This window comes from Sus scrofa, chromosome 6 (assembly GCF_000003025.6).
Source record: "Sus scrofa isolate TJ Tabasco breed Duroc chromosome 6, Sscrofa11.1, whole genome shotgun sequence".
Lineage (NCBI taxonomy): Eukaryota > Metazoa > Chordata > Mammalia > Artiodactyla > Suidae > Sus > Sus scrofa.
The window spans coordinates 55,775,899-55,793,428 of NC_010448.4; the positions used below are offsets into that span (position 1 = coordinate 55,775,899).

At 54.9% G+C, this 17,530-nt stretch overlaps 2 protein-coding genes across 11 annotated transcripts in view; both read left to right on the forward strand.

The window, feature by feature from the left end:
* Nucleotides 1-3,091, forward strand: part of LOC110261034 (myeloid cell surface antigen CD33-like) — a 33,126-nt gene extending 30,035 nt beyond the window's left edge. For 8 of the 9 annotated variants that reach the window (XM_021094851.1, XM_021094850.1, XM_021094852.1 and 5 more), the window contains 3 exons: nucleotides 111-207; nucleotides 742-823; nucleotides 2,601-3,091. In XM_021094851.1, the coding sequence (XP_020950510.1) occupies nucleotides 111-207; nucleotides 742-823; nucleotides 2,601-2,771 (350 nt within the window). In that variant the 3' untranslated portion in view covers nucleotides 2,772-3,091. The remainder of the gene's footprint in view (nucleotides 1-110; nucleotides 208-741; nucleotides 824-2,600) is intronic. The other variant, XM_021094853.1, reaches the window with a different exon arrangement.
* On the forward strand, nucleotides 5,540-16,056 carry LOC100515551 (sialic acid-binding Ig-like lectin 5). Of its 2 annotated transcripts, none has more exons than XM_021094843.1 (9): nucleotides 5,540-6,062; nucleotides 6,128-6,505; nucleotides 6,714-6,998; nucleotides 7,207-7,251; nucleotides 11,225-11,482; nucleotides 11,567-11,863; nucleotides 12,387-12,483; nucleotides 12,795-12,876; nucleotides 15,129-16,056. In XM_021094843.1, exons 1-9 carry the CDS (start codon nucleotides 6,026-6,028, stop codon nucleotides 15,303-15,305), a joined length of 1,656 nt encoding a protein of 551 aa, XP_020950502.1. In that variant the 5' UTR covers nucleotides 5,540-6,025; the 3' UTR covers nucleotides 15,306-16,056. The 2 variants fall into 2 exon arrangements, with proteins under 2 accessions (XP_020950502.1, XP_020950501.1); XM_021094842.1 differs by having other exon boundaries at nucleotides 5,553-6,062; nucleotides 7,207-7,257.

Below are 17,530 nucleotides of genomic sequence, written 5' to 3' on the forward strand. Positions count from 1 at the left end.
GGCCGAACCCTGGATGGGAGGGAGGGGCACCCCCTCTCTACCTGCTGGAGAGGTAGGCACTGGTGCCTGCTCTTCCGGCTGAAGTTCTGCCACGCCTCTCTTGTCTGCAGGGGAACCAGGGACCAGGGCAGCAGTGGTGAAGGGGGCCGTTGCGGGTGCCGGCGTCACCATGGGGCTTGTTCTCTGCTTCTGCCTCGTCTTCTTCATGTGAGCTGGACTGGATGCGGGCCAGTGGCAGAGAAGGGGGCCCTGAAGTCGGAGCAGGGGAGAGGGTTGTGAGCACCTGGAGCAAGGGTTGGGGAGCGAACAGGGGCCATGAGAGTCCAGCTTGTTGCCACCAAGCCGGTTGTGTGTGTGGATTCCCAGCGCTGGTCCCAGACATCCCGGAGTCAGGGGCCGGTTGGAGGGACCTTGTTACAAAGCCCCCCCCCCTTTAATTTTATGGTGGCACCCAGGCGCAGCACATGCATGTTCCCAGGCCAGGGGTTGAATCTGAGCCACAGCTGCGACCTAAGCCACAGCTATGGCAACACAGGATCCTGAACCCGCTGGGCTGGGCGGAGATCGGACCCGTGCCTCTGCAGTAGGATTCTTAACCCACTGGAGCACAGCAGGAACTCCCTGCAAAGTCCTGTTATACTGGTTCCTGGGCTCGCCCTACCTACCCTTGACCTGCCCAAGCCCCTCACTCGAGCCTCAAAAGAGTGACTCTGGGTCTCAGACCCTGGTGTCTCCCATCAGAGCGAAGACCTGCAGGAAGAAGGCAGCCAGGACCACAGAGGGTGTGGACGACCAGCACCCCGCCCTTGGGCCAGCTCCCCTGGTGAGTGACGGGGACACCCTGGTGTGCAGCCGTCTGGCCACATCATCCGGGGTGGCCCATAGCCAGGCTCCACTCCCTGGCTTTCATTAACTTGTTGAGCACGGACTCGTGTGGTCCCCACTGAGGTTATTTTTATTTATTTATTCACTTATTGCTTTTTAGGGCCACACCCGAGGCATATGGAGGTTCCCAGGCTGGGGGTTGAATCGGAGCTCCAGCTGCCGGCCTACACCACAGCCACAGCAGTGCTAGATCCGAGCTGAGTCTGTGACCTACTTCCCGGCTCTCAGCAACGCCGGATCCTTAACCCACTGAGCAAGGCCAGGGATGGAACCCACAACCTCATGATTCCTAGTCGGATTCGTTAACCACTGAGCCGCGATGGGAACTCCCACCGCTGAGGTTTGTGAGCCCAGCAGTCACCCATGCGATCACCTGTTCCTTCATCACAGAGCTCGCACGTGACTGTCCTGGGTGCTCGGGCAGGATCTGGGTATTTTCACAAAGACCCCTGTTACCCGTGAAACTTGTCCCTGCTGTGGGTCGTTTATAGGGAGGGGAGGGGTGACAGCAGCGAGCAGGAGAGTAGAGACCACACGCAGGGAACAAGAGCTCTGGAGGGAAGTGCGATGGAGAGTGAGGAGGACAGTCCTGGGGGAGCCGGGGGTCGGGGGAGCCTTGGAGGAAACGCCTGCAGGAAGTCAAGGATGCCACTGTTGAAAGAGGATCACCAAGGCTCTGAATGGAGGGAGCCAAGCGCTGGGCTCGGGGGCTGGGACAAGCCCGGGGCCTCTGGGCGAGGTATCCCTTCATCCGATGAAGCCCCATAAACAGCCCAGGTGGGTGGGGTTCTGGGAGCGTTTAGCTGGTGAACGCACGGAGGTACTGGGGAGGGGGGGACATCCTGCACCTCTTCCCATATAAGCTGCTCTGTGTGTCTCTTCATCTGGCCTTTCAGGCTTTCCTGAGCTCTATCCTATTCTAAAGCTCAAAAACAAAACAAAACAAAACAAAACAAAAAAAACCCAACAGCAACCCAGTGTATCTCGTAAGGAGATGGTTTTCCTGAGTGTTGTGAGTCCCTCTGGCAAATCACGTGAACTTGAGGAGAAGGTCACGGGCAGCTCTGATGGACAGGCCTCTGGTCCGAAGTGTGGGTGACAGCCTGGACTGGTGATTGGCATCTGAAGTGGAGGGGGCACGGGCAGGCTTGGGGGACTGAGCCCTTCCCCCGTGGGGTCCGACACACTCCCCGGGCAGACGGTGGTGGAGCGGCGTCAGATGGTAGTACACCCAGCTGGCGTGTGAGGACGCCTGGCTGCTCGGGAAGAAGTAGCCACCCGTCTGGTGTCAGAGGTCTTGTGAGGGGGATGGTAACGGAGGCACAGCCAGGAGAAGGGAGTTCTTCCTAAGGGCCCTCGGGGTGTCCAGGGCCGGGCTCGCGGGAGACCTCGGAGGGCCCAGGTAACGCGTTCGTGACCAGTAGATGTGGCACCTCGGGAAGTACCTGCCCACCCCCGCGGAGACTCAGTTTCTCTCCCGGTGACATCGCAGTATTTTCTGCGTGGGTCTGGGTGAGGGCGCAGTCGGATTGGAAAACAGTCCGTGGCATGCTCTGTGTTGGCCGATTGAATGCACGAAAATCTTCAAGTTTGGTAAAAAGAAGGGAAAGAGGAATTGAGGTTCTGCCCGCGAGTCCAGCTCACCTCCTGGGCTCTTTCCGCCTTCTCCTAGGGCAGCTGCCCTGACCGGACCCCTTTCTCTGCTCTCCGCACAGCGTCGCCAGCAGGAGTCCCGGGACGAGGGTCCTCCGGGCCCCGCCAGCTCTGCGGGGGGCGCGCCTACCTTGGGGCTGGATCAGGACGTGCATTATGCGTCCCTCGTCTTCCACGGGGTAAAGCTGCAGAAGGACACCAACCCGGAATACACAGAGATCGGGACCCGGTGAGGAGGTGATGCAGCTCCCGGTCTCTGCGAGAAGGGGCCCCGCAGGCTGACGCCTGGCGACCGGACGTCTCCCTGCGGGCAGTGGGTTTCCGAACTGCTGTCTCCAGCGCTCCGCCTGGGAGGACACTGTCTTGGGCTTTGCGATCAGAGACTCAAGGTCCCACCAGGGCGCTTCCATTTGGGAAGAGCGGGACACCAGGCAGCCTCCTTACCCCTCTGTGTCTTGGTGTCTTGCTTTGGGGAAGGGGGTGTGAGGAGTCCAGCCTCACGGGTTTGCTGTGAGGATTAAATGGAAGCGTGGTTGGCAATGATGCAACAGAAGTCTTGGTACGTGTGTAGCTGAAAGCGCCGTCTGTACACTGGCACCTCTTAGGTCTTGGAGACAGAGTTTTGAGTAAAGCAGAAGCAACAGCTGCATGGCTGTGCCAGGCAAAGGAGACCACAGCCGCTTAATGCCCTCAAAACTGTCCTCCCTTGACAGGGGATAGCAGGGAGCTTCAGAGGTTTCACCTGACAAAACAGGAGTTCCCCTTGTGGCTCAGCAGGTCAAGAATCAGACGAGTACCCACGAGGATGCATGTTCGCTCCCTGGCCTCGCTCAGTGGGTTAAGGATCCCGTGTTGCTGCGAGCTGTGGTGTAGGTCACAGACACGGCTCCGATCAGGTGCTGCTGTGGCTGTGGTGTAGGCGGGCAGCTGGAGCCCAGATCCGACCCCGAGCCTGGGAACCTCCATATGCCCTGCGAGCGGCCCTTAAAAAAAAAAAAAAAAAAAAAAAATCAGGACAATTGTGCTTTCAGCCTCAGGCTGGTCTTGCAGCTAGGATTTCTGGTTTTCACCCAGGCTGCCCAGGTTCCCTTCCTGAGCAGAGGAGGAAGATCTCAGTTCAGGAGTTCCCGTCGTGGCTCAGCAGTTAACGAAGCTGATGAGGATCCAGGAGGATGTGGGTTCGATCCCTGGCCTCGCTCAGGGGGTCAAGGATCTGCCATTGCATGAGCTGTGGTGTAGGTCACAGAAGTGGCTCGGATCTGGCGTTGCCGTGGCTGTGGTGCAGGCCGGCAGCTGCAGCTCCGACTGGACCCCTAGCCTGGGAAATTCCCTGTGCCATGGGTGCGGCCCCGAAAAGACAAAAAGCAAAAAAAAAAAAGCAAAACGCCAGAAATCTTGACTGTCTAACAGATCAATTTCCCCCCTCGTCTTGAGAGCGGCCCCTTTCAGCGGGCTGACCTCCGGCCGCTCTGTAGGCTGTGTCCACCACGGGCCACCAGGCCGACCCAGGGCACACCTCTTGACCAGGCATGTCGGATCCTCCCGAGAGCCTTGTGTCTCTGCGAGGGCTGCCCTGAGGAAGTACTGCTGTCTGGACAGCTTACACAACGGAAATTCGTTTTCTCGCAGTTCTGCAGCCTAGATGCCTGAGATCAAGGTGCTGGCAGGGCTGGCGGCTTCTGAGACCTGGACCCTGGCTAGTAGGCGTTCGTCTTCTGCCGGGGTCTTCACGGGGTCTTCAGGGTGCCTGTCTTCCTCTCACAAGGACACCGGTCCTGCTGGGTTAAAGCCCGCCCCCCGTGACCTGGTTTTATCTTAGCGACCTCCTTAAGGGCCCTGTGTCCAAATGCAATCGCGTATGGAGGCAGTGGGGTTTGAGACATATCCATATGAATGTTGGGGGGACCCAAGTCAGCCCCCCAAACCCCGTGAGCATAGACACTCGATTCTGCACAGAGTGGTCAAGCCCCTCCCCAAGGCAGCACAGCGAGCCTTGAGGGAGCCGTCTGGCTGCAGAGCATGTGCTCTTGACGCCCTGGTTGGAGGCCTCATGAGGAAGCCCCAGGGAAGGGCTGACCACCGGGTGGCGGGCGGGGGGGGGGGGTGGAACACTGAGAATGACCAGGGAGGAGAGGGCAAAGGACAGTGACCTGCAAGACGGCCCCAGGAGAGTCCACAGGCAAAGGAATCAGATTCTCCCATACACAAGGGTTGGAAATTGGGATCCTTCCATGAGGAGGAAACTGAGGCCGGCGGGGGGTGGGGTGGGGTGGGGGGAGGAGGCCAGGCCCACTTGCCTCCAAAGCCAGCATCCCTTGTCACCCCCAGTGTCTCGCTGGGCTGTCATTGCTCCCAAGGCCCAGCCCCCGGGCCTGGCATCTGCAGTCAACACCTGAGATGCCTGGAGCAGGTCAGGAAGCCCCAGGTCCACCTCCCGGGTCATATGCTTGGGAGCCCCTGGAAGCTTTTTATTTTTCATTTTCTTTTTGCTTTTTAGGGCCTCGCCCAAGGCATATGGAGGTTCCCAGGCTAGGGGTCGAATCAGAGCTACAGCTGCTGACCTACACCGCAGCTCACAGCAACGCCGGATCCTTAACCCACTGATCGGGGCCAGGGATGGAACCCCCATCCTCATGGATCCTGGTTGGGTTCCTTACTGCTGAGCCATGAAGCAAACTCCAGGACCCCCTGGAATCCTGGTCCCAACCACTCTGGCCGATTATACCTGGGAACTCGTCTGAGGTTTGTGGTTGTTTTCCTTCTTTTTTTCCTTTCCTTTTTTTTGTCTTTTGCCACCCCTGTGGCATGCTGAAGTTCCCAGGCCAGGCCACCACAGGGGTCCACGCCTGATCCTTTAAGCACTCGGCCACCAGGGCGCTCTGGGAACTCGCCTGCCAGCTGCACAGAGTATGGGGCTTCCTCCTCGCCTGCCCCCGCCTGTGCTTCCGCCACCGCGGTCAAGGGTGGGTGAAGGGAGCGGGGTTCCTCCGCCAGCGCTGGCATCAGAGACTTTCTCAAGGACCGACAGCAAGTGTCCCATGCCCCCCTTTGACTCCAGTCCCCGAGAGGGTTAGATGCTCACAGGCCGCTGTCCTGTTCATTCCGTCATCCATCCCCATGTGCCTCACGCGCGCGCGCGCGCGGGCGCGCGGAGGGAGGACCAGCCCCATCTTTCAGGCCTCGTGCTTCCCCCACCGCCGACTGACCACCCCCTCGCCCCCGCTTTCCTGCTGGGACCAGGGGTTCGGGGAGGGACAGGGAGCCAGCAGCCTGGGCCCGGCCGTGCTCGCTGCCCAGGACCCTCGGCGGGGTCTCCTTCGGGAAGTAGAAGCGATCAACCCCCCGGGGCCGCGCAGCGCCGGCAGCGCCTGGGTGCCCAGTTCCTCTTTTGAGGTCGGTCACTTTCAGACCTCGGCCCCGGGCTTCCTGTTGGGGCTTCCTCTCACTCCCGTGAGACACCAAGGCCCCATGACTCTGTCCCTCCGCGATGCGGCTGCTGCTGCTGCTGCCGCTGCTGTGGGCAGGTGAGTGGGCGGCTGGGAGAGGGCCGCGCGGGGCGGGGCTGCGGCTGATCCTCGTCCCCCCGCAGGGTCCCTGGCTTGGCACCTGAGCTACCGGCTGGACGTGCAGGAGACCGTGACGGTGCAGGAGGGCCTGTGTGTCCGCGTGCCCTGCTCCTTCTTCCATTCTTGGATCTCCTGGTCTGCGCCTGTTCACGGCTACTGGTTCCGCCAAGGGCCACATCCCTCCTGGGACACCCTCGTGGCCACAAACAACCCAGCTCCTAAAGTGCGGGAGGAGACCCGGGGCCGATTCCGCCTCCTCGGGGAACCGCGGAACAAGAGCTGCTCCCTGGACATCAGAGACGCACAGACGAGGGACACCGGGACATACTTCTTCAGGGTGGAGGGCAGTCCTAATGTGGGACATAACTACTTAGAGAACAAGCTCTCTGTGCGGGTGATGGGTAAGGACGGGTCAAGGAGAGGACCCACTCGGGGCCCTGGGGTCCCCAGGGGAGGCCCAGGAGGGGATACTCTGTCTTCTCATCCTGGGAGGGATCAGGGGACCCAGGGGACAGGACACAGGGGCTGGCCTGAGGCAGCATCTGCTCTTGGGGGCACCCTCGGGGTTCCCACCTCCAGGGCCGGGGTCCGTGTCTCTTTCCTCTCCAGCTCTGACCCAGACACCTGACATCCAGGTCCAGGGGACCCTGGAATCTGGCCGCCCCGGGACCATCACCTGTGCCCCGCCCGCAGCCTGTGAGTGGGGCACACCCCCCACCTTCTCCTGGACGCGGGCCGCCCTCCGCTCCCTGGGGTCCCAGCTCCCCCGCTCCTCAGCGCTGACCTTCACCCCGGGGCCCGGGGACCACGGCACTGACCTCACGTGTCGAGTGACCTTCCCCGGAGCTGGAGCCGGTGTGAGCTCCCAGAGCACCATCAGGCTGAACGTGTCATGTGAGTGCTGGGCCACGATGGGGGGCCCTGAGGCAGTGGGCAGGGGCCAATGGGGAGGGGGGCCCAGGGCTACTGGGTGCTGAGCCCTGGGAGCTGCCCCGAGGAGGAAGGAATCAGGACCCCCTGTGCCACCCCCTTCCTGTTTCTAATGCTTCTGGGGCAAAAGAAACTGTCCCTGAAAAGGGGGCAATTGTGTCTCTCTGTCCAGATGGGCCCCAGAAGTCGCCGACCATCAGCATGACACGGAAAGAAGGTACAGGTGGGGGACCCTCTCTGCTCCTGGGCTGTCGAGGAGGTGGGCTCTGTCTCTGCCTTCGGAGCAGAGCTGGAGTTCAGAACTCACATAGGAGAGTGGCTCAGGCCAGGTGTGGGGACAGCAGGGGTGGGCATACCCCCCAACTCTCTCATCAGCCTCTAAACTGGCACCCCCCTCTTCCTTGGACCCTGCTCTCAGGGGTATGCAAGGCCTCTCCCATGCCTGATGGATGGGGCTGTCCCCAGGGCTACACCCTGGTCCCAAATCCTGCCTCATTCTCCTTAGGATCTAGACCCATGGTGATGTTATCATTTCAAATGGTGAGGGGACCATGTGGTTAGTCAGCTCGGTCTGGGTGGCTTAAAAAACAGGTATTTTAGAGTTTCTGCTGAGGCACCAGGGGATCAGCGGCATCTCTGCAACGCCCGGCACAGTGGGCTAAAGGATCGGGTGTTGCCTCAGCTGCAGCATAGGTCGCAACTGTGGCTTGGATCTGATCCCTGGCTTGGAAACTCCATATGCTATGGGATGGACAAATGACAAAACATACAAAACAAAACATGCCCCAGGAATTTGGAGCTCCCCCTGTGGCACAATGGGTTCAGAGGCATCTCTGGAGCTCTGGGATGCAGGTTCAATCCCTGGCCTGGCACAGCACATTAAAGGAACAGGCATTGCTTCAGCTGCTGTGACAGGTTGCCACTGTGGCTCCGGTCTGATCCCTGGCCCCAGAACTCCGTATGCTGCAGGACAGTCAAAAAATTAAACAAAAGAAAGCAAAACCCCAGGAATTCGTTTCTCACAGTTCTGGAGGCTGGGAAGTCCAAGGTCCAGGTGCTGGCTGGTGGGCTTCCTAGGGAAGCTTCCTTCCTGGCTTGTGGATGGCTGCTTTTTGGCTCCGTTTTCCCATGACAGCGAGCAAGCGAGCTCTCTGCTATCTCTTCTTATGACAACAGTTCAGAGGCCATGAGGGTCCCACTTTCAGGACCTCATTGAACCCTAATAACTTCCCAAATACCGCCAGATACCATCACCTTGGGGGTTAGGGCTTTGGCGTATGAATTTGAGGGGAACACGGCTGAGTCCCTAGCAAAACTGAAGAGTAAGATGCTCTTCAGCACCTGTGCGCCTTCCCTCTTGGCTATCTTTCCACACATATGTAATCCACACGTATACATTTTAAAACATACATGGAGTTCCCTGGTGGCTCAGTGGGATAAGGACCTGGAGTTGTCAGTGCTGCGGCTCTGACTACATCTGTGCTATGGGCTCGATCCCTGGCTCAGGAATTCCCACGTGCTGCAGGCGCAGGTGCACACACAGACACAGGTGCAGACCCTGATATCCACACTGCTTTGCATCTTTATTATTATTTTTTTGCCACAGCCATGGCATGTGGAGTTTCCAGACCAGGGATCAACCCACACCACTGCAGCAACAGCACTGGATCCTTAACATGCTGTGCCACAAGAGAATTCCTGTACCTTTATCATTATTATTATTATTATTTTTTATTTTTGTCTTTTTGCCATTTCTTGCACTGCTCTCGCGGCATATGGAGGTTCCCAGGCTAGGGGTCGAATTGGAGCCATAGCCCCCAGCCTACACCAGAGCCACAGCAACGCCAGATCCGAGCCTCGTCTGCAAACTACACCACAGCTCACGGCAACACCAGATCCTTAACCCACTGAGCAAGGGCAGGGATCAAACCCTCAACCTCATGGTTCCTAGTCGGATTCGTTAACCACTGTGCCATGACGGGAACTCCTATTATTATTATTTTTAAAATTTATTTTTAGGGTCGCACCTGTAGCACATGGAGATTCCCAGGCCAGGGGCTGAATCGCAGCTACAGATGCCGGCCTCCCCCACAGCCACAGCAATACCAGATCTGAGCCTCATCTGCAACCTACGCCACAGTTCATGGCAACTCCAGATCCTGAACCCACTGAACAAGCGCAGGGATTGAACCCACATCTCATGGACACCAGTTGGGTTTGTTACCACTGAGCCACAATGGGAACTCCCAACTGTTTTTTGTTTTTTTTTTAATGTGCCCTTTTTTTTATTTATGTGCCCCCCCTTTTTTTCCATGTTTTTTTTTTTTTCTTGAGAACTCCCAACTTTTAAAATAACCTTTCCATGTGGAATAATTTTAGATCACATGGCACAGAGCTTTTTCACAAATCTCTTACCCAGCTCCCCTCACCATTAAAATCTTCCATCAACAGGGCACATCTGTCAACTAAGGACGTGACGTTGGTACATTTCTACAAACTAAACTGGCTGTTTTCTCAGATTTAATCTTGGAGATGATCTTGTGTCAGTACATAGGAAACCCCTTTATTTATTTATTTTTCTTTTGTCTTTTTAGGGCCACACCCGAGGCACATGGAGGTTCTCAGGCCAGGGCACAGCCTCAGCAACGCCGGATCTGAGCTGCGTCTGCAACCTGCACCCCAGCTCATGGCAAAGCCGGATCCTTAACCCACTGATCAGGGCCAGGGATCAAACACACATCCTCATGGATGTTAGTTGGGTTTGTTAACTGCCGAGGTACGAAGGGAACTCTGGAAACCTCTTCATTCTTAATAATGACCCTGTGGTCCTCCAATTAAAAGTATGTTATGCGGTAAATTACTTGACTGATCCCCTGAATGGAAAACTGTGGCGTTTCCATTGTTTTGCTAAGACAAATAAGGCAAATGAATGTGTCTGGAAGATAATTTTGGAGGGAGAAGAAAGTCCTGGATCAAAAGGTATGTTTGTAGGGAGTTCCTGTCGTGGTGCAGTGGAAATGAATCTGGCTAGGAACCATGAGGTTGCAGGTTCGATCCCTGGCCTCGCTCAGTGGGTTAAGGATCTGGCCATGAGCTGTGCTGTAGGTCGCAGATATGGCTCAGATCCCGAGTTGCTGTGGCTTCGGTGTAGGCCGGCAGCTACAGCTTTGATGAGATCCCTAGTCTGGAAAACTCCATATGCCGCGGGTGTGGCTCTAAAGTGACAAAAAGACAAAACAAAATTAAAAGGTATGTTTGTAATTTCTGCAGATATTGTCAAATTGAGTAACAGGGAAGTTTTCTGTTCATAATCCCCTCCCCACCCTGTGGCTATATGTCTATTTCCTTGCTAAGCGTTGTCTTCCTTGCTAAGCGTTGTCATTCTTGCTGATACTCTAAGTGAATTCACTGTCATTTTAACTTTCATTATGATTCTGTAGAGAGATTATCTTTCATCATGTTTAAAAACTCTACTTTTTTTTTTTTTTTTGGCCGCCCCCAAAGCATGCAGAAGTTCCTGGGCCAGGGATGGAACCCATGCCACAGGAGCGACATAAGCCACAGCAGTGACAACTCTGAATTCTTAACCCACTGAGCTGCCAGGGAGCTCCCCACTTGTATTTCTTTGAGGACGTTTTCTTAATGATTTGAACAAGCTCTTTTCATATGAAGGCGATCAGTGGTATGTTAGCTGAAAGGAATGATTTCCAGCCTAGTGACGGACTTCGGACTTCGTGTATGGTGACTTTGCCAGGCAAAATCATGCCACTTTTTAAAAGTTGCCTTCAGTGATGTACTGGTATGGCACGAGCCAATTTTGCAACTGTGTCCATCTTTTTCCACTTGTGGGTTCAGTGGGTTTCAAATTAGGTGCCTGAAATTGGCCAAGATGGGAGTTTTTACAAAGAGGAATTTTTGTTTTTAAATGGCCGCACCCACCGCATGTGGAAGTTCCCAGGCCAGGGATGGAATCTCAGCCACAACTGCGGCTGTGGCACACCGCACTTAACCCACTGCACCAGCCAGGGATGGTGCTGCAGTCAGATTCTTAACCCACTGAGCCACGGTAGCAACTCCAACACAGAGGAAATTGACAAATGCTACAAATGCTCAGGACAGTATGAGCCATGAGCAATGGAAGAGAGAGACAGACAGACATACTGCCTGAGGCTAGATTTCTGTCTTGCCAGGATCTGAAACTCTGGGCAATAGCCCAGCTCTTCCAGCCCAGGAGGGCCAGTCCCTGCGCCTGCTCTGTGCTGCCGACAGCAACCCTCCTGCCCTGATAAGCTGGTTCCGGGGGAGCCTGCCTCTGAGCCCTTCAAATTCCTTCAACTCCGGGGTCCTGGACCTGCCCCGGGTAGAACTCGGGGATCATGGGAAATACACCTGCCGAGTTCACCACCCACTGGGCTCCAGGGAAAGCTCCCTGACCCTCCTGGTGAAAAGTGAGTGGGTGCACCGCTGGGGGAAGGATGCCTGGGTTCCAGGGAGAGGGGAGGCTCCCCTGACCCCTCTCTCTTTCCCCACAGAACCCCCGCAGCTACTGGGTCCCTCCTGCTCCTGGGAGGATGAGAGTCTGCACTGCTGCTGCTCTGCTCAATCCCAGCTGGTCCCGTCCCTGCGCTGGCGGCTGCGGGAGGAGCTGCTGGACGGCAACCTCAGCAACGCCTCCTTCAAGATCACCTCCAGCTCCGCCGGGCCCTGGGCCAACAGCTCCTTGAGCCTCCACGAGGGTCTGGGCTCCAACCTCAGGCTCAGCTGCGAGGCCCAAAATGCCCACGGGAAACAGAGCGGGACGATTCTGCTGCTGCCAACTCCGGGGGCCGGTAAGTGCCGTGTCCAGGGAAAGAGGACAAATTCTGCGTCCTCGAAGACACCGAGAGGGAGAGAAATCGGCCTGATTCAAAGGGAAAGGTCTTAGGAGTTCCCGTCGTGGCTCAGCGGTGAACGAACCCAACTAGTATCCATGGGGACGCAGGTTGGATCCCTGGCCTCGCTCAGGTGGTTAAGGATCCAGTGTTGCTGTGGTGTAGGTTGCAGATGCAGCTCGGATCCCAAGTGGCTGTGGTGTAGGCCCGCAGCTGCAGCTCCGATTCCACCCCTAGCCCGGGAGCCTCCATATGCCACACAACGAAACGAAACAAAAACAAAGCAAAAAGTCCTAGCCTTCAGAGTCCTCTGGCGGTTGGCTGGGGAAGGGGCTGGGAGAACGGGAGGCTGCCATCCTGTACAAGGAGGGGGGTTGATGGTCAGAGTCCCGGAAGAAAGTGGGTCATGGATTTGAGAAGGCTGGATGCTGGGGTGCCTGCTTAGGGGGACTGGAGGTCACCACAGGTCCTCTGTCTGCAGGGAGACCAGGAGCCAGGAGCAGTGTGGTTCTGGGGGCCCTGGGGGGAGTTGCTGTCACCATCCTGCTGGCTCTCTGCCTCTGCGTCACCTTCTTCATGTGAGTGGTGGCCCCGGTTTGGGAGAAAGATTTCGGCGGAGAGGTGGTGGGTTGGGGGTGGGGTGGGGGTTGGGGATGGGGGAGGAGTGGGGAGGTGGGAGTCTTCACCCCTCAAAGCCCAGAACTGGGGAGACAAGGAAGCCAGGAAAGGGTGCGGTTAGTTGGCCTCGGGAAGTTAGCCTCCTGGCATCTCCACCAGGACGGTGGCGTCTTGGTGCCCGCCGTGGGGGAGGAGGGACGAGCCTGTGCTTCTAGGCTCCCAGCCCCAAGCTGGCCAGGCTGAAAGACGCGGGTCTCCCCCCACCCCGCAGCGTGAGAATCTACCGCAGGAAGTTGGCGGAGAAGGCATCGAACCCGGACAGCAACGATCCCGCTTTGAGCCCGGTCTCTAAGGTGAGTGACGAGGGACCCTCTCGGTCCGGGCATCTCCCCTGGGCGCCCCTACCCCTCAAATGCCGCCACCTCCCAACTAGGCAGCTTACATCCAAAAAGGAGTCCCTCCGCCCACCCATCCCCCCTCCCCCCGCCGGATTTCCTGTTGCACTCAGATGACTCTCGGGTCTCCTTCACTTCCCACGTTGGGTCCGTTTCCCTTGAGCAAAGCTTTTTCCCATTTGGCTCCTTCCCTGCTGAGCCCCAGCTGTCTCCTCCTGAGTCACTGGCTCCCATCTGTCCCCCGCAACAAGCTTTCAGCAAGAAATTCCCCAGCTGGGGAGTTCCCTTCGTGGCTCAGCATTAAGGAACCCGACTAGGATCCATGAGGATGTGGGTTGGATTCCTGGCCTCGCTCAGTGGGTTAAGGATCCGGCCTTGCGGTGAGATGTGGTGTAGGTGGCAGACACGGCTGGGATCTGGCATTGCTGTGGCTGTGGTGTAGGCCTGCAGCTGCAGCTCCAATTGGACTCCTAGCCTGGGAACTTCCATATGCTGAGAGTGCAGCCTTAGAAAGAAAGAACAAAAGAGAAGTGCCCATTCCTGAGAGGAGAGTGATAAAGACATTCTGTTGTCATGATAATAAGGTGACTTTTGAAATGCACCTAAGGGTGGGGCTGGTTGCCAGGAGAACCAACTGCCTGACTGGGGGATTGGAACTTTCAGTCCCACCCCCTGACTACTGCTTTTTTGTTTTTTTCACCACACGCAGGGCATGTGGAAGTTCCCAGGCCAGGGATCGAGCCTGTGCCACAGCAGCAGCCCAAGCCTCAGCAACAATGCCAGGGCCGTAACCTGCCGAGCCACAAGGGAACTCCCTGTTGTTATATTTTATTGAGGTATAGATGATTTAGAATGTGTTAGTTCCTGGTATACGGCAAAGTGACACAGCTATATATATTCTTCTTCAGACTCTTTTCCATTATAGTTTATTACAAGATATTGAATATACTTCCCTGTGCTCTGCAGTAGGACCTGGTCTTTTATCTGTTTTACATATACTAGCTTGTATCTGTGAATCCCAACTTCCTAATTTACCCATTGATCCCTTTTCCCCTTCGGTAAACTTAAGTTTGTTTTCTATGTCTGTGAGTCTGTTTCTGTTTTGTCCGTTTTTTGGTTTGGGTTTTTTTTTTGTTGGTTTTTTTTTTTTTTTCTTTTTTTTAGGGCCACACCCTTGGCAAATGGAAGTTCCCAGGCTAGGGGTTGAATAGGAGTTCTATCTGCCAGCCTGCACCACAGCCATAGCAGTGTAGGATCCAAGCCACATCTGTGACCTACACCACAGCTCATGGCAACACCAGATCCTTAAGCCACTGAGCAAGGCCAGGGATCGAACCTGCGTCCTCATGGATGCTAGTCAGATTGCTTTCCACGGAGCCATGATGGGAACTCCGCAAATGACATTTTTTCGTTCTTTTTTATGGCATGCCTCAGTGTAAATATTCCCCTGCCTTGTGCCAGGTGGTCTGTCACTAGGCATCCCTGTAAAAATCACAGGCCTGTCCCCACTACACCGTGAGCCCCTGGAGGGCAGCACGGAGTCACCCACAGCTCCCCGCTCTGTCCATCAGATCACAATTTGCAATGGAATACATTTTGCAAGCATGACAATTTCATGCTGTCTCCTTGCCCGGACAGACTGTCCAAGGTCAAGGATCTTGTTTGCTGGCCATGTGCCCTTGTTCACTCCCTTGAGCTTGCTCACTTTTCCTATGTATGAAATGGGGATAGCATTTCTATTAGCTTCAGAGGGCGGCTGGAAGGATTCAGTGAGATGAGTAGTAGGAAGAAGAGACCATTAAGAGGAAAGGTAGGGGAGTTCCCATCGTGGCGCAGTGGCTAACGAATCCGACTAGGAACCCTGCGGTTGAGGGTTCAATCCCTGGCCTCGCTCAGTGGGTTAAGGATCTGGCCTTGCCATGAGCTGTGGTGTAGGTTGCAGGCGCGGCTTGGATCTCGCATTGCTGTGGCTCTGGCGTAGGCCGGTGTCTTGATTAGACCCCTAGCCTAGAAACCTCCATATGCCACGGGTGCAGCTCTAGAAAAGACAAAAAAAAAAAAAAAAAAAAAAAAAGGAAAGGTATGAATGAATGGATGCATCCTCAGGAAATGGGTGTGCTGCTGCTAAGTGAGTAAATGTCCCCTCCGGTCCCACGTTCCCGTCCCCGGACCGCAAGGGCCAGTTCTGGAGCCCTTCTCGTCCCGCGCAGGGTCACCTCAATGAACCCTGCGCAGGCAGCCCCTCGGCCCAGGGGACCCCCGCTCCAGCCGACTCCGCCTCGGACAAGGAGGAGCTCCACTACGCCACCCTCAAGTTCCACGTGCGGAAGTCACAGAACTCTCAGGACCCGGAGGCCGAGTATTCAGAGATCCATTTCGGGCCCTAAGGCCCCGCCCCGCCCCCCGGGAGCTGGCAGGAGCCTGGCAAAAATGCCGCCCTGAGACAAATGCGTCTGGCAGCGGTTCTGGAAGACTCACCCGTCCTCTGAGCCAGAGCTTCTCTGTGAAAGCGTCAAGTTCCTTGGAGTGGCTGCAGGTCGCAGTTAGAGAGTCCGGGTTCAAATCGCTCTTGATGTGGTATCAGGCAAGTCCCTTTACCTCTCTGTGCCTCAGTTTCCTTCTCTATAAAATGGGGAGACAATCTAGTCAATAGATGGTTCAGTGGTAAAACTGCATTGTTGACGTGTTAAGTTGGCCTCAGGATGGAGGGGGACTTAGCTCTTGGCGTTCTCATGTACTTCTATTTGATGATGCTTAAGATCATGCATTATGGTTTTTTTTGTTTTTCTTTTTTTTGGGGGGGTGAGGCAAACGTGTATTATTTTTAAAAAGTAAATCTAATTGGAGTTCCCGTCGTGGCTCAGCAGTCAACAAACCCGACTAGTATCCATGAGGATGTGGCTTTGATCCCTGGCCTTGCTCAGTGGGTTAAGGATCCAGCATGGCTGTGGCTGTGGTAGAGGTCGGCAGCTGCAGCTCCAATTGGACCCCTAGCCCAGGAACCTCCATATGCTTTGGCTGCGGCCCTTCAAAAAAAAAAAAAGCAAATAAATAAATAAATAAACCTAATTGGATGCAACTCTCTGGGTGGAGAAGCTATTTCCTGATACATGTATCTAATAAAGGACCTCAAGAGTATATTAAGAATATATTTTTGGAGTTCCCTGGTGGCTTAGTGAGTTAAGGATCCGGCTTTGTCCCTACTGTGGCTCAGATCACTGCTGTGGCACAGGTTTGACCCTTGGCCCTGGAACTTTCATCTTTTTTTTTTGTCTTTTAGGGCCACACCTGCGGCATATGCAGGTTCCCAGGCTAGGGGTCCAATCGGAGCTACAGCTCTCAGCCTACACCATAGCCACAGCATGCGGGATCCGAGTAGAGTCAGCACTCTATATCATGCAACCTCGTGGTTCCTAGCCGGATTCGTTTCTGCTGCATCACGATGGGAAGTCCACTCTGGAACTTTCCAACACTGGTGCCAGCGAATGTGTATGTGTTTTTAGTAATTAAAAAATTAAAAAATAAATTTAAAAAAATTTAAGGAATACATGAAGATCTTCCACAAATCAATAAGAAAAGAGGCAGACAACCCAATAGAAAGATGAGATAGTCAGATGGCCAATAACCCTACAGAAACGTGTTCAGCTTTGCAGCTGAAAAGGCAATGCCAGTTAAAATCATGATGGGGTCCCACCGCATAGCTGCCACATTGGCTGAGATAATAAAAACAGGGAGTTCCCGTCGTGGCTCAGCAGAAACGAATCTGACCAGGATCCATGAGTAGCAGGTTCAATTCCTGACCTCACTCAGTGGGTTAAGGATCTGGCGTTGCCATGAGCTGTGGTGTAGGTTGCAGACGCAGCTTAGATCCCGAGTGGCTGTGCCTGTGGTGTAGGTCGGAGGCTACAGCTCCTATTAGACCCCTAGTCTGCAAACCTCCATATGCTGCAAGTGCGGCCCTAAAAAGAAAAAAAAAAAAATGATCTTTGTAAGCTTTTTTTTTTTATTACTCAAATGAATTTATCACATCTGTAGTTGTATAATGATCATCACGATCCAGTTTCACAGGATTTGCATCCCACAACCCAGGCGCATCCCCCCACCCCCCAAACTGTCTCCTCTGGAGACCATAAGTTTTTCAATGTCTGTGAGTCAGCATCTGTTCTGCAAAGAAGTTCAGTTTGTCCTTTTTTCAGATTCCACATGTCAGTGAAAGCATTCGATGTTGGTGTCTCATTGTCTGGCTGACTTCACTCAGCATGATCATTTCTAGGTCCATCCATGTTGCTAAAAATGCTGGTATTTCATTCTTTTTGATGGCTGAGTAATATTCCATTGTGTATAGGTACCACATCTTCTTGATCCACTCCTCTGTCGATGGACATTTAGGTTGTTTTCATGTCTTGGCTATTGTACACAGTGCTGCAATGAACATTGGAGTACATGTGTCTTTGCGAGTCGTGGTTTTCTCTGGGTAGATGCCCAGGAGTGGGATTGCTGGATCCCATGGTAGTTCTATGTTTAGTTTTCTGAGGAATCTCCATACTGCTTTCCACAGTGGTTGCACCCATTTACAATCCCACCAACAGTGTACGAGGGTTCCTTTTTCTCC